The 16581-nt window shown below is 39.3% G+C and overlaps 1 protein-coding gene across 1 annotated transcript in view; it reads right to left on the bottom strand.

Annotated features, from left to right (window-relative positions):
* Nucleotides 1–4446: 4446 nt before the first annotated feature.
* LOC122452313 overlaps nucleotides 4447–16581 on the bottom strand; it is a 28896-nt gene continuing 16761 nt past the window's right edge. The window contains exons 8-9 of the mRNA XM_043485822.1: nucleotides 16055–16320; nucleotides 4447–4998 (exon numbers count right to left, since the gene is read on the bottom strand). Of these exons, the coding sequence (XP_043341757.1) occupies nucleotides 4447–4998; nucleotides 16055–16320 (818 nt within the window). The remainder of the gene's footprint in view (nucleotides 4999–16054; nucleotides 16321–16581) is intronic.

Raw genomic sequence — 16581 nt, 5'->3', positions numbered from 1 at the left:
TCAGGAGAATTACTGTGGAGCCACACCCAACACAGGGATCTGGAACCCAGCCAGGCGCAGAGAGGAGGGCGTTTCTCAGAAGGACCACCATCTCACTTTGTTTCCTCTTGGCTTTTGGAAGCTTCACACAGTAAATATGTTACAAACCGTATTCCAGGAGTAGGTTTGCAAAGATAGTATCTTTTATTCCTCTCTTTTTATAATGGTGGAGACAGTGCATTTAAACATGGTAGACTTAAACTGACTTACATCTCACGCTTAACCATACAAAAAGCAAATGAAGCAAAATTAGAATGCTTTCACTAGGAATAGCTTCTAGACCAATTGTTGCAGTTCCTGCTTTTCAGATAAAAAATGTGAGGCCAGAGGTGAACAGAGTTGCTCAACACTACAGGTAAAGTTAGGCAATATAGTATTTTATCCATAGTTAATACATACAGTATTTCCATAGATAACCGAAGTTTAAAAAAAAATCATGGATCTCTTGCAATTACATTTTTTTCCCTTAAGAAAGTGGAAAACTGATACACTATATATATTACTTTAGTCCGTCTACAGGGAATATAGTATAAATCTACAAAATAATAATAACTTTAAGAATAATAATTGTATAAAAATAATAGCTATTTAAGAAAGGTGTATGTGTTTAAAGAAACATATAAAGAAAGATTACAAGAAAATTAAAGTATTAATAATAGCTATCATTGAGTAATATAAGTACATGTGACTGATAAGTGTTACATATTATCTTCCTGCATTTTCTAAATTCTCCTTGATGACTCCCTTCTATATTATAAACATTTGAAAATAAGAAAGATGATGAACATGTAAATAGAAATCCTAGGTGATATCTTTCTTTTAAGTAATTGAGATTGCTTATAAATCCCAAGTGTAGTTTCTCCTGACTAGATAATGTTTGCTTTCAGCACAATAGAAGAGGGTGAAGGGGTGACCAGAATCCAGACTAAGAGGAGGGAGCTTCGTTGCATGCTGGGAGAGCTCCAGCATCTTCAAGGGTACATGTTCGCATCTCTGTGAAGTCACTTCTTACATTTTATAACTCTCAGATCTTACTCTGGTGGCATGAATTGGCTCCTTTTCAATCAACATTTTAATATAAGGTATTCTCCAGCTTTATATTACTTTGTCAAGGAAGGACACTGAAATAACAGATTTTTATCTAGATGAGAGCGTGATCATCCTATGAATTACTCAAAATTTTTATGCTGATAATCATGATGCAAGGACGACACATACATTATCGATATAAATTCAAAAGAAGCATCTACTTCCTCCCTGCCGTGGTTCCTATGTTGAGTGCAAGAAAAAGTATGGCGTAAATCTAGGCACCGAGTAGATAAGAGAGGGAGTATTGAGTGACTTGACCTTTACTTACTGTTTCTTTTGTCAAAGGCAAGAGGTTTCAGAGTTAAGCAACTAAATGAAAAGAGCCTGATTCCGGAACACGTTCTGATGGCTCCAGCATGAGGCTGCGTCTGGAGTCTGCTTCTTTACCTGTGTTGCGCTCTCTGCCCCTGGACCTGTCCAGGTGCACAGAAATTAGACTCTGTATGGACTCTGACCCAATCCTTATCCACCATATGTTGCTGCAAATGATTAACTTTGCTACTTTGGAACGTTGTGAACAAAGAAACTATTTTAAAAGAAAAGGTTGAGACAAATTCATTGAGGACCTCCTACTGTTTTATTTGAAAGGTGCTCAGTAGTCAACGTGCACAATTTGAAATGCTGTAAAGTATGCTTTCCAAAGATTGGGGAATAATTGTAATTTTGATAAATCCATTCTCAAATATTTACACTTCTCATTTGATTATCTATACTCAGAAATTATGTAAATTAAAAAAGTGAGCCTTACACAAATGTTAATTTAGCATGGGAAAGAAAACATAAAAGCACAATCTATGGTAAATTAAAATGACTACTCAATGTTAGAAGAATGAATGAGAAATTGAAAGAATGCAATTAAAAGATATGATTGTCAAATGCTATGGGGTGTGTTCATATACAATTTTGAGTAAAGGGTGAAATGGTTGTCATTTAGTAAAAATTTTTAAAAAGATATCAGTATTATACAGTCAGTATAATCTCAAGATACAAACCTGGAAATGTAAAATAATATGCAAGAAGCTTAAGAACGCTACCACTGGAAGGAGGCCATTACAGATAATTTTTATATTTTTCTGTATTTTCTGTGTGTTCAATAATAAGCACATATTACTCAGGGAAAATGGTTTATTTTTTAAAATTGTTTAAAAATAAGTACAACTGGTATGGAGAGGAAAGGCTATGAGTTCCAAAGAAAGATATCACTTTGGAATTGTTTGGGAGAGGTTCATGGGTGAGTGAATTCTGAGCTATATTAATGCAACTTAGATAGAAAGGTGAAATGTGTTTTAGGCAGGTAACCTGGCAGGAATAAGGCCAAGTCAAATGATATTTTGAGCATTCTTATGGAATATATTTTTTAAATAACTTGTAAAGACAACCTACGTTTTCATAGTCTGGAATTAGTCTGTTTATATTTGGAGGTAGCACAGACTGCTATGAATCATTTTGTACAGCTTTTCTACCCTAGTACCCTAACAGTAAAGGAAAGGAATGCATTGCCCAAGAGATTTGGAGGCATCACTTAAAGCATTCCTGAAATCACAATATTCTCTGTTATATTCATTGTAAACTATCCTGCCTCATTTGCCTTCTGCTCCCTTACATATGTATTTGTGTAAATACAGAAATAACTCTATTTCCCCTTCAAACTATTGGAATAACACTAGAAAAAGGATTCTCATAGGAAGCCTTGTCATTTTTATCTCAAGCCTTTATATCCTATTGCTATATCAGCTGAGCATCCTCAGAACATATGCACAGACCCACTGAGAAAGATCACTGGATGATCTTTAATGCTTCAAAAAATGAATTACTAATTCTAAATTCTTAAAAAGTAATGTAGATTTTGTTTCCACAGATATTAGTGGAAAACATGTTCCTCCAGGGGCATGGGGACACAAGTAAGTCGAGTGCCTTCCCAGATAATACAGACAGGGCTTTGCAAATTTATTTCTGTTTAGGAGAAAATAGGACATAACTTGTATTATTTTTGTCATTAAGAAAAAATTGAATTGCCTATATATTAGCCCTAAATGCCTCTCTCATATCTTTACCTTCTCCTGTATCTACTTCTATTAATATTAATACAATCTTCTGTTGAAAATAAGATTTCTGACATGGTGTAACTATGAGATGCCAGGTTTAGATTAGTTCACACTGATATCTGAAGAAGTAGTTCAGGAAGATAGGAAATTTACTAAAAATTGTGGTGTTTTAAACTGTTTTCTGTGCTGTGCTCAGGCATGTCTGACTCTTTGCGACCCCGCGGACTGTGGCCCGCCAGGCTCCTCTGTCCATGGGATTCTCCAGGCAAGAATATGGGAGCGGGTAGCCATTTCCTGACCTTCCTGCAGGACTTTGCTTTCACACCAGTGGTTCTCCTTAAGCGGTGGCATCTCAACCACCTGGGAAGCCTTTCAAGGTCCAGTTCCTGCCAGTCTCCCCCCAGCTGGCTGCCCTGCCTGGTGGGGTGGGGTGAGGTGGGTGAAGCCTCTGTTGGGAAAACTTCCCTGGGAATGGGGGGCACCTCCCACTGTAGCTGCAGGGCTATTTGGGGCTGTTGGCTGGAGAATTCAGGTTCTGGTTCCCAGGATGTGGGAACAGTTAAGACCCTGGATTGCTTTATTCACCTCTCTGCTGAGGAAGCTACCACAGACCTATGGGCACGACAGCTTTGGTTCAGCTGTAACAAACCGAACAACTTCTGATTCACCTACTGTGTCCTGGCTCTAGGCTAGATATTGCCAAAAAAACAAGTAACTCAAAGATTCTGCTAGCAGGTTGCTGTGATTCCAGCTCCCAAATGAGAAAGTGCCAGAAGACAGAGTTGAACATAATAGCATAAAAAACAGTGACTTGGGACATCTTTTCCGTAAAAGTAGTTTCTGGAGTTCTCATGAATGCTTAATTTTTAACAGTGCTTAAGGCTGGGTCATGAAAAGCAAAATGCATGCCCCAAGTAACTAAGGTGACCCTCATTTAGGTTTATCTTGCTTTATTCATCTGCAGGCTAGCAGCTCTTTACCTAAAATCAGCATTCCAAGTGATTTTTCCTAATAAATTGCTAAGCAAAATGTTTCTTTTGGAGATATCTTGAGTCCGGTTTTCCAAGCGATGATTTCTACCTGGCTAGAAAATTCTTTGCCAGGCATTACCTGAGTTTTGCCACATATTTACTGGAAGCGTATCAGTGGAGAGTGCATTGGGCTGAAGGCACCCGCAGCCTCACGCCGGTTGCACTGGCAAAGAATTTCCAGCTGCGGAACTAAGGGCCGGTCAATCTCAATAAACAGGAGAGAAGTCGAATCTTTGACCAACTTAGAGTAAAAAGACTGCGCTAAATCTCGGACCTGGTAAGTCTTCGTGTAAGATGTTGGCAACTCCGCGTTTTGAGAAGCTGGTGTATAGTTTTATGGGGGTGCCTAGCAGACTGGTGTGTTTACATTCGGGGGGCAGTTTGAGAGTTTTCCTTGAACACAAGAACGCTCTGCTTTGGGTCTGTTCTAATGTGATTCCACCCACCTTCCCATCACAATCACCCGAGGGGCCGTTAGAGTGGTGGTTTTCAGGTCCCACCCCTACAATTCTGACTTGCAAGTTGCGCAGGTTATGCCGCTGTGCAATCAGGGGCGAGAGCCCCTCTGTCTTAGCTTTTCTGTGGCTGCTTTCACAAAGTACAGCAAACCTGGTGTTTGTCATAGGGGCTCCGGGCGGCTCTGACAAACACTCCAGGCAAGGCAGCCTGTAAACAGCAGATTTCTTTCTCGCAGTTTGGAATCTGAGAACACCAAGATCGAGGCCCTGGCGGAGGTGGTGTCTGGGGAGAACCAGCTTTCTGGTTTGCAGACAGTGCCCCCTAGCGGTAACTTCCTGGGGCAGCAGGGTGAGCAAATTTTACTGGGTCTTTTTTCATAAGGACCCTAATCCCGAGTCAGGAGGCCTCCACCCTCAAGACCTAATGACTTCCCAGTGGCCCTCACTGGCTAATGCTGACACCTCTGGAGTAGTATTTTAACAGGAATTTCGATGTGATGCAAACATTCACACGATTGCTGTTTAAAACAACGCATGTGTGTTCTTTGAGTTCTGGAGGTCGGAGCGTGAGATCAGGTTACAGGCAGGGCCACAGTCCCCAGGGATGTACTGGTAGGGAATCTGTTTCCTCGCCTTTTTCAGCTTGCAGAGCTGCGTGCTTTGGCTTGCGGCCCCCTCCTGCGTCCTCCGAGCCAGCACCCTGGCACGCTGCCTCAGCGGTCTCACTGTCTTTCTGCTGTACTCAGGTCTCCCTCTGCATTCTTCTTGTGAGGATTAAACATGGTTACATTTAGGGCCCCACCTTGGGGGGATAATCTCCCCATCCAAGATCTTTTCTTCAAAGACCTTTTTTTTTTAGTTATAAGAAAACATTCCCAGTTTGCAGGCATTAGGACTCAGATACCTCTGGAGGCTGTTAGACATCCTTCACAAATAGTGTATGGAACACAAGGAAATACAGAACCCCAGAAATCTCAAAAACGACAGAATGATCTCTGTTTCCAAGGCAAACCATTCAATATCACGGTAATACAAGTCTATGCCCCAATCAGTAATGCTGAAGAAGCTGAAGTTGAGCAGTTTTATGAAGACCTACAAGACCTTCTGGAATTAACACCCCAAAAATGATGTCCTTTTAAATATAGGGACTGGAATGAAAAAGTAGGAAGTCAAGAAACACCTGGAATAACAGGCAAATTTGGTCTTGGAGTACAGAATGAAGCAGGGAAAAGGCTAATAGAATTCTGCCAAGAGAATGCACTGGTCATAGCAAACACCCTCTTCCAACAACACAAGAGAAGACTCTACACATTGACATCACCAGATGGTCAACACCGAAATCAGACTGATTATATTCTTTGCAGCCAAAGATGGAGAAGCTCTGTAAGTCAGCAAAAGCAAGACCAGGAGCTGACTGTGGCTCAGATCATGAACTCCTTATTTCCAACTGCAGCTGCAGCTAAGTAGTTTCAGTTGTGTCCAACAATGTGCGACCCCATAGATGGCAGCCCACCAGGCTCCCGTCCCTGGGATTCTCCAGGCAAGAACACTGGAGTGGGTTGCCGTTTCCTTCTCCAATGCATGAAAGTGAAAAGTGAAAGTGAAGTCGCTCAGTCGTGTCCAACTCTTAGCAACCCCAAGGACCGCAGCCTACCAGGCTCCTCCATCCATGGGATTTTCCAGGCAAGAGTACTGGAGTGGGGTGCCATTGCCTTCTCTACCTTATTGCCAAATTCAGACTTAAATTGAAGAAAGTAGGGAAAACCACTAGGCCATTCAGGTATGACCTAAATCAAATTGCTAATGATTATACAGTGGAAGTGAGAAATAGATTTAAGGGACTAGATCTGATAGACAGAGTGCCTGATGAACTATAGACGGAGGTTCGTGACATTATACATGAGACAGGGAGCAAGACCACCCCAAGAAAAAGAAAATGGCTGTCTGAGGAGGCCTTACAAATAGCTGTGAAAAGAAGAGAAGCAAAAAGCAAAGGAGAAAAAGAAAGATACACCCATTTGAATGCAGAGTTACAAAGACTGGCAAGGAGAGATAAGAAAGACTTCCTCATGATCAGTGCAAAGAAATAGAGGAAAACAGTAGAATGAGAAAGACTAGAGATTTCTTCAAAAATATTAGAGATACCAAGGGAAAATTTCATGCAAAGATGGGCTCAATAAAGGACAGAAATGGTATGGACCTAACAGAAGGAGAAGATATTCAGAAGAGGTGGCAAGAATACACAGAACTACTGTAGGAAAAAGATCTTCATGACCCAGATAATCACGATGGTATGATCACTCACCTAGAGCCAGACATCCTGGAATGTGAAGTCAAGTGGGCCTTAGGAAGGATCACTAAGAATGAAGCTAGTGGAGGTGATGGAATTCCAGTTGAGCTATTTCAAATCCTGAAAGATGATGCTGTGAAAGTGCCACACTCAATATGGCAGCAAATTTGGAAAACTCAGCAGTGGCCACAGGACTAGAAAAGTTCAGGTTTTATTCCAATCCCAAAGAAAGGCAATGCCAAAGAATGCTCAAACTACTGCACATTGCCCTCATCTCACACAAGTAATGCTCAAAATTCTCCAAGCCAGGCTTCAGCAATACATGAACTGTGAACTTCCAGATGTTCAAGCTGGTTTTAGAAAAGGCCTAGGAATCAGAGATCAAATTGCCAATGTCCGCTGGATCATCGAAAAAGCAAAAGAGTTCCAGAAAAACATCTATTTCTGCTTTATTGACTATGCCAAAGCCTTTGACTGTGGCTCACAATAAACTGTGGAAAATTCTGAAGGAGATGGGAATACCAGACCACATGACCTGCCTCCTGAGAAATCTGTATGCAGGTCAGGAAGCAACAGTTAGAACTAGACATGGAACAACAGACTGGTTCCAAATAGGAAAAGGAGTCCGTCAAGGCTGTATATTGCCACCTTGCTTATTTAACTTCTATGCAGAGTACATCATGAGAAATGCTTGGCTGGAGGAAGCACAAGCTGAAATCAAGATTGCCGGGAGAAATATCAATAATCTCAGATATGCAGATGACACCACTCTTATGGCAGAAAGTGAAGAAGAACTAAAGAGCCTCTTGATGAAAGTGAAAGAGGAGAGTGAAAAAGTTGGCTTAAAGCTCAACATTCAGAAAACAAAGATCATGGCATCCGGTCCCATCACTTCATGGCAAATAGATGGAGAAACAGTGGAAACAGTGGCAGACTTTATTTTTTGGGCTCCAAAATCACTGCAGATGGTGACTGCAGCTATGAAATTAAAAGATGCTTATTCCTTGGAAGGAAAGTTATGACCAATGTAGACAACATATTAAAAACAGAGACATTACTTTGTCAACCAAAGTTCCGTCTAGTCAAAGCTACGGTTTTTCCAGTAGTCATGTATGGATGTGAGAGCTGGACAATAAAAAGGCTGAGTGCCTAAGTTTGATGCCCAGCTAATATGAATTTACTACCCCAAACAAGTTTGTTTTTTTTGGGCGGTTGGGGGTGGCTAGCAAGTCAGGAGTCAGGGCGGTTCCTTTCTCAATGTGATTCATACTTAAGGCAATTTGGTCACTTTCTTTAGATTTTTAAGCCAGAGTGAAGGAAAAACAGTTGACTGAGCACACAGATGTTAGCCTCTTTTCAAAAGTTAATTTCCTAGAAGGCAAGAAGAAAATAGCTAGTTAATTAAAACAAAATAAAAAATGGCTTCTGGGAATCTGCAATGATGGAAATCTGACCAATGTAAGAAAGGGACCGTCAGATACCTTAATAGTCCACAGGAGGGCAGCAGCGCTAAGATTATAAAGACTGACCATTTTAGGGTAAGCTTTTCTGAATGAATGAGCCTGGAAAATGACGAAAGCCATGCAGGTTATGAAAAAAAATGTGTGTGCCCTCACTCAATTTTGCAATATTTCTGGAAGTTAATAGACTATGTTAAATTCTTCTCTTGAGTACAAATATATACATTTTTAGTATATAAAATTATTCATTCTTGGTTACAATATTACCAAGAATTAAAAAGTTTTAGAATGCCAGGTTTGCCTATTTTCCTTAGACCTAGAATGTTCTTCAACAATTTAAATTTAAATTCCTGCCTAAGGACGGCGGCATCTGCAGCGGGTGGAATCGTAAATGCAGAGCCACGGACTGGCAGTGGATGTGGGAGAATAAAGGTAAAACTATGTGTGGGTTTTCGACTGCACCTCTAATCACCTTGTAATGAAGAGTCAGCCATACCTTATATTTTAGCAAAAGCAATTATTAATTACCCTTCCCACACTACTTTTTGAAAATATTTTTTTCTTAAATTATGCTACTGCATATATGATTAATTATGTTTCACTGGTTACAGATATAATATCTTTCCAATATATTTTACAATTTTAGTGTGGCATTTTTTTGTTTTCTTTACAAAGATAATTTAGATATTATGTTGTAAAATATGGGCTTTTTCTTAAAATTGAGAGATAGCACTGTCTTAGCTTTAGGTGTACTTATAATATATATATATATACATATATATATATAAAATACTGCAAAATGAACATTACAGTGTCTTGTAGATATCCAACACCATACATATGTACAGACTATTTTTTTCTTGTGATAAGAACCTTTTATACTCTCTTTAGAACTTTCAGTATGCAATACAGCATTACTAGAGTCACCGTGCAGTACATTACATCCCCATGACTTATAACTGGAAGTTTGTAACTTTTGACTTCTTTCACCTAATTTGCCAAACCCCCAGCTCCTGCCTCTGGCCCTACCTGTTTTCTCCATGTATGAGCTTTTTTTTCTTTCTTTCTTTCTTTTTTGAAAAATTCCACATATAAGTGAGATCATACAATATTTGTCTTTCTTTATCTGATTTATTTCACTTAGAAAAATGCCATCACGGTCCATGTCCATCCATATTGCTGCAAATGGCAAGATTTCATTCTTTGTTATGGCTTAATAATATTCTATTATCTATCTATCTACCTATCTCTCACATTTTCTTTATCCATTCATCCATCAATAGACGCTTACATTGTTTCTGTATCTAGGCTAATGAATAATGCTGCAATGAATATTGGGGTACAGATATCTTTTCAAGTTAGTGTTTTCATTTCCTTTGGATAAATACCCAGAGTGGAACTGCTGCATTGTATGGTAGTTGTATTTTTTATATTTTGAGGAACCTTGATTATGAGATGATATAACATTTGGGGTTTTGATTGGCATTTCCCTGATGATTAGTAATGTTGAGCATCTTTTCATGTAACTTTTGGTGATCTATGTCTCTTCTTTGGAAAATGTCCATTCAGATCCTATTCCCATTTTAAATCACATTGTTTGATGTTTTACTACTGAGTGGTGTGAGTTCTTCATGTATTTTGGAAATATATATTATTTGCAATTATTTTCTTCCATTCAGTAGGTTGCCCTTTCATTTTGTTGATGATTTCCTTTGCTGTACAGAAGCTTTTTTAGTTTGATGTGAAGTGAAGTCGCTCAGTCGTGTCCAGCTTCTTGCAACCACGTGGATTGTAGCCTACCAGGCTCCTCCATCCATGGGATTTTGTACTGGAGTGGGTTGCCACTTCCTTCTCCAGGGGACCTTCCCAACCCAGGGATCAAACCCGGGTCTCCCGCATTGCAGGCAGACACTTCACTGTCTGAGTCACCAGGGAAGCCCTAGTTTGATGTAGTCCCCTTGTTTATTTTTATTTTATTGCCTTTGCTATTGGTGTCAAATTTAAAAAATATCATTGCTGAGATGGATATCAATGAGCTTCTGCTTACATTTTCTTCTAGGAGTTTTATGAGTTTAGGTCTTATGTTCAAGTCTTGAATCTACTTTGAGTTAATTTTCCTGGATGGTGTAAGATGATAGTCCAGGTTTATTCTTTTGCATATAGCTGTTCAGTTTTCCTGACACCATAATGGACCACATGAGTGGGGATTTATTTCAGGGCTCTCTATTCTGTCCCATTGATCTATGTGACTGCTTTTAGGCTAACACTGCATACACATGTGCAGAGAATGCTGTTCTCTCTGAGCTTCTGAATTAGTCTGGGGAAACTCTGTCTACTTGTCAGGGCTTCACTTGGTCCTTGCCCTCCAGCACCTGTAGCTTTTAAACATCTCTTCCATCACTTTGTTTCTTAGAAATGTGAACCAAAGGAAATATGTAAAATGTTTCTATGTATTTCAGAGGTAATTAAATTGAATATAATGAGCTAAAAAAAATTAGATTTCTAGAGCATTATAATACAGTTTGAAACCATGGAGCATGGTCTCCAGCTGTTTTTTTTTTTTTTTTCCTTAAGATTGCTTTGACCATTTGTGGTCCTTTGGCTTATATGAAATTTTTAGGATTGTTTGTTCTATTTCTGTGAAAAATGCCATTGGAATTTTGATAGGGATTACACTAAATCTATAGATTGCTTTGGTTAGTCTGAACATGTTAACAGTGTTAATTCTTCTGATCCAAGAACATGAAATATCTTTCCATTTATTTGTCTTCTTCAATTTCTTTAATTAATGACATAATTTTCTGTATACAGGTCTTCCAGCTCCTTGGTTAAATACAGGTACTTTTTTTTTTTGATGTTATTGTAAATGAGACTGTTTGATTAATTTCTCTTTATGATAGTTTGTTGTTAAAGTAAGAGATGCAACAGATATTTGTGTGTTAATTTTGTATTTTGTAACTTTACTGAATTTGTTTATTAGCTCTAAAAGATCCCTGGCTTTTAAGGTTTTCTATATATAATATCATGTCTCCTGCAAATAGTGACGGTTTCACTTTTTCCTTTTGAATTTGGATGACATTTTTTTCTTCTCTGATTTCTGTGGCTTGGTGTTCCAATTCTATGTTGAATAAAATGGCAACGTTGATGTTGAATAAAATGGTTTGTCTTGTTCCTGATATTAGAGTAAAAGTTTTAAGCTTTTAACTACTGATTATGATATTAGCTGTGAACCTGTCATTATGGCCCTTATTATATTCAGGTATGTACCTTTTGTACCCACTTAACTCAGAGTTTTTATCATAAATGGATGCTAAATTTTGTCAAATGCTTTTTATGCATCTGTTGTAGGGAGCAGCGCTGCCCTTTGCTGGAGCAGCCATGAAGAGATATCACATGTCCAAGGTAAGAGAAACCCAAGGAAGACCGTAGGTGCTGAGAGAGGGCATCAGAGGGTAGACAGATTGAAACCACAATCACAGAAAACTAGCCAATCTGATCACATGGACCACAGCCTTGTCTAACTCAATGAAACTAAGCCATGCCGTGTGGGGCCACCCAAGATGGTCATGGTGGAGAGGTCTGACAGAATGTGGCCCACTGGAGAAGGCAGTGGCAAACCACTTCAGTATTCTTGCCTTGAGAACCTCATGAGCAGTGTGAAAAGGCAAAAAGACAAGACACTGAAAGATGAACTCCCCGGTCAGCAGGTGCCCAATATGCTACTAGAGATCAGTGGAGAAATAATGCCAGAAAGAATGAAGGGATAGAGCCAAAGCAAAAACAACACCCAGTTGTGGATGTGTCTGGTGATGGAAGCAACGTCTGATGCTATAAAGAGAAATATTGCATAGGAACCTGGAATGTTAGGTCCATGAATCAAGGCAAATTGGAAGTGATCAAACAGGAGATGGCAAGAGTGAACATCGACATTCTAGGAATCAGTGAACTAAAATGGACTGGAATGGGTGAATTTAACTCAGATGACCATTGTATCTACTACTGTGGGCAGGAATCCCTTAGAAAAATGGAGTAGCCACCATAGTCAACAAAAGAGTCCAAAACGCAGTACTTGGATGCTGTCTCAAAAATGACAGAAAGATCTCTGTTCATTTCCAAGGCAAACCATTCAATATCACAGTAATCCAAGTCTATGCCCTTACCAGTAACACTGAAGAAGCTGAAGTTCAATGGGTCTATGAAGAACTACAAGCCCTTCTAGAACTAACACCCCAAAAAGATGTCCTTTTCATTATAGGGGATTGGAATGCAAAAGTTGGAAGTCAAGAAACACCTGGAGTAACAGGCACGTTTGACCTTGGAGTACAGAATGAAGCAGGGCAAAGGCTAACAGAGTTCTGCCAAGAAAACGCACTGGTCATAACAAACACCTCTTCCTATAACACAAGAGAAGACTCTACACATGGACATCACCAGATGGCCAACACTGAAATCCGATTGATTATATTCTTTGCAGCCAAAGATGGAGAAGCTCTATACAGTCAGCAAAAACAAGACCAGGAGTTGACTGTGGCTCAGATCATGAACTCCTTATTACCAAATTCAGACTGAAATTGAAGAAAGCGTGGAAAACCACTAGACCATTTAGGTATGACCTAAATCAAATCCTTTATGATTAAACAGTGGAAGTGAGAAATAGATTTAAGGGACTAAATCTGACAGACAGAGTGCCTAGTGAACTATGGACAGAGGTTCATGACATTGTACATCAAGACCATCCCCAAGAAAAAGAAATGCAAAAAACAAAATGGCTGTCTGAGGAGGCCTTACAAATAGCTGTGAAAAGAAGAGAAGCAAAAAGCAAAGGGGAAAAGGAAAGATATACCCATTTGAATGCAGAGTTACAAAGAATAGCCAGGAGAGATAAGATAGCCTTCCTCAGCTATCAATGCAAAGAAATAGAGCAAAACAATAGAATGGGAAAGACTAGAGATCTCTTCAAGAAAATTAGAGATACCAAGGGAACATTTCATGCAAGGATGGGCAAAATAAAGGACAGAAATGGTATGGACCTAACAGAAGGAGAAGATATTCAGAAGAGGTGGCAAGAATACACAGAAGAACTGTAGGAAAAAGATCTTCATGACCCAGATAATCATGATGGTGTGATCACTCACCTAGAGTCAGACATCCTGGAATGTGAAGTCAAGTGGGCCTTAGGAAGCACCACTACGAACAAAGCTAGTGGAGGTGATGGAATTCTAGTTGAGCTATTTCAAATCCTAAAAGATGATGCTGTGAAAGTGCCACACTCAATAGGCCAGCAAATTTGGAAAACTCAGCAGTGGCCACAGGACTGGAAAAGGTCAGGTTTCATTCCAATCCTAAAGAAAGGCAATGCCAAAGGATGCTCAAACTACCGCACAATTGCACTCATCTCACATGCTAGTAGAGTAATGCTCAAAAATTCTCCAAGCCAGGCTTCAGCAATACATGAACTGTGAACTTCCAGATGTTCAAGCTGGTTTTAGAAAAGGCAGAGGAACCAGATCAAATTGGCAACCTTCACTGTATCATCAAAAAAGCAAGAGAGTTCCAGAAAATGATCTATTTCTGCTTTATTGACTATGCCAAAGCTTTGACTGTGGCTCACAATAAACTGTGGAAAATTCTGAAAGAGATGGGAATATCAGACCACCTGACCTGCCTCTTGAGAAACCTGTATGCAGGTCAGGAAGCAACAGTTAGAACTGGACATGGAACAACAGACTGGTTCCAAATAGGGAAAGGAATACATCAAGGCTGTATATTGTCACCCTGCTTATTTAACATATATGCAGAGTACATCATGAGAAATGCTTGGCTGGAAGAAGCACAAGCTGGAATTAAGATTGCCAGGAGAAATATTGATAACCTCAGATATGCAGATGACACCACCCTTATGGCAGAAAGTGAAGAAGAACTGAAGAGCCTCTTGATGAAAGTGAAAGAGGAGAGTAAAAAAGTTGGCTTAAAGCTCAACATTCAGAGAACTAAGATCATGGCATCTGGTCCTATCATTTCATGGCAAATAGATGGGGAAACAGTGGCAGATTTTAGTTTTGGGGGCTCCAAAGTCACTGCAGATGGTGATTGCAGCCATGAAATGAAAAGACACTTGGTCCTTGGAAGGAAAGTTATGACCAACCTAGACAGCATATCAAAAAGCAGAGACATTACTCTGTCAACAAAGGTCCATCTAGTCAAGGCTATGGTTTTTCCAGTGGTCATGTATGGATGTGAGAGTTGGACTCTAAAGAAAGCTGAGTGCAGAAGAATTGATGCTTTTGAAGTGTGGTGTTGGAGAAGACTCTTGAGAGTCCCTTGGACTGCAAGGAGATCCAACCAGTCCATCCTAAAGGAGATCAGTCCTGGGTGTTCACTGGAAGGACTGATGCTGAAGCTGAAACTCCAATACTTTGGCCACCTGATGTGAAGAGCTGACTCATGGAAAAGACCCCGATGCTGGGAAAGATTGAGGGCAGGAGGAGAAGGGGACGACAGAGGATGAGATGGTTGGATGGCATCACTGACTCAATGGACATGAGTTTGGGTGGACTCCGGGAGTTGGTGATAGACAAGGAAGCCTGGCTGCTGTGGTTCATGGGGTCGCAAAGAGTCGGACATGACTAATCGACTGAACTGAACTGATTGATAAGATTGTATAACTTTTATTCTATATTTTGTTAATGTGGTGTAGCACATTGATTATTTTACAGATGTGAACCATCCTTGCATCACTGCTACAAATTCTACTTGATCACAGTGTGTGATCCATTTAATGTTTGTTGAATTCTGTTAAGGATTTTTTATGCCTATGTTAATCAGGTTTATTAGCCATGACTTATTTCTAATATTTCATTAAACTGTGAATTATTTCCTTAAAATTTAAGTTTTATGTTTAAAACCTCTATTTTCCTTAAACAATATGAATTTGTGCACTTTTAAATTCTCAGTACCTCTAGCAGACTTTTTTCATTTTTATAGATCAAGAGAAAGCTAATGAGATGCCTTGTAAATCCTACTCCTTTCAGTAATTTTAACCCCATCAGTTTCACTGCCACTTAGCAAATTAAGAAAACATAAAGGGGAAATCAAATAATGCTGCTTTTAATTCTTCAGTATAACATATAAATAACTCTAAATGAAATCAGTTTTTAGCTACATAGCTTCTTACACTGATCTACGTTATACAGACTAATGGAGATCTTCATCATAAAAATTCTAGTGACTATAAATGCCAAAGTCTTCACAGTGAACCATTTAAAAGTTCATCTGGGCCACTAGACCAATCTAGGGAGGAGGATATACCTTGGGTGGGGAAAACCCCATAACCATCCATGATTTGCTGTAGAACTTAAACCTCAAACTGCACAGAAATTTTTCTTACAGTCATAGTAGCTGAAAAAATTCTGCACAAATTCCTCCTGGTGCAGTAATATTAAAAGCAGCTAAAAACATTTCTAATAATGAAATGAAATTCAGACAGTGTACTCATGCAGGCACATTTAAAAAAAATATAGCATGCAATACAGAAGACAAACAAAACTGCACAAAAATATGTCAAAAGTAAAAAGGCTAGAATAAGTTAGAGGAAATGTGTTTTGATTTACCCTTTCATCTCCTTCTCCTCTTTCTGCTTCTTCTCTTTCTCCTTCTTCTCCTTTTCCTTCTCCTTCTTCTCCTTCTCTTTCTCCTTCATCTCCTTCTCCTTCCTCTCCTCTTTCTTCTCCTCCTTCTCCTTCTCCTCCTTCTCCTTCCTCTCCTTCTCCTTCCTCTCCTCCTTCTCTCTCATTTCCCTCTCTTCCTTCTCTTTTATTTCCTTCGCCTTCTCTTTCATATCCTTCTCTTCCTTCTTCCCACTGAAAAGACATCTGTATAGGCACGTACAAACTACTATAACAGCAACAACTACAAGAAAACAGGAAACAAATGACATATGATACTGAAAACTAACTACCAAGATTCCAAACCAAGCAGAAGAAATCAATGTTAGTTATGTTTATTTCTGACCATTTTCTAAGATCAGAAAATATTATTTTATTTAGGCCCGTGTACATTTACATTCCATCTTGATTCTTCAGTATCTAAATCCAGCCCCCTGGAATCACTTTAACAGTCCACAGTAAGTTAGAGCCCTTACTTAATTTAGAAAATTATCCAAAGCATATT

This window comes from Cervus canadensis, chromosome 13 (genome assembly GCF_019320065.1).
Source record: "Cervus canadensis isolate Bull #8, Minnesota chromosome 13, ASM1932006v1, whole genome shotgun sequence".
NCBI classification, from domain to species: Eukaryota; Metazoa; Chordata; class Mammalia; order Artiodactyla; family Cervidae; genus Cervus; species Cervus canadensis.
This window is presented reverse-complemented; position numbering and strand designations above follow the sequence as displayed.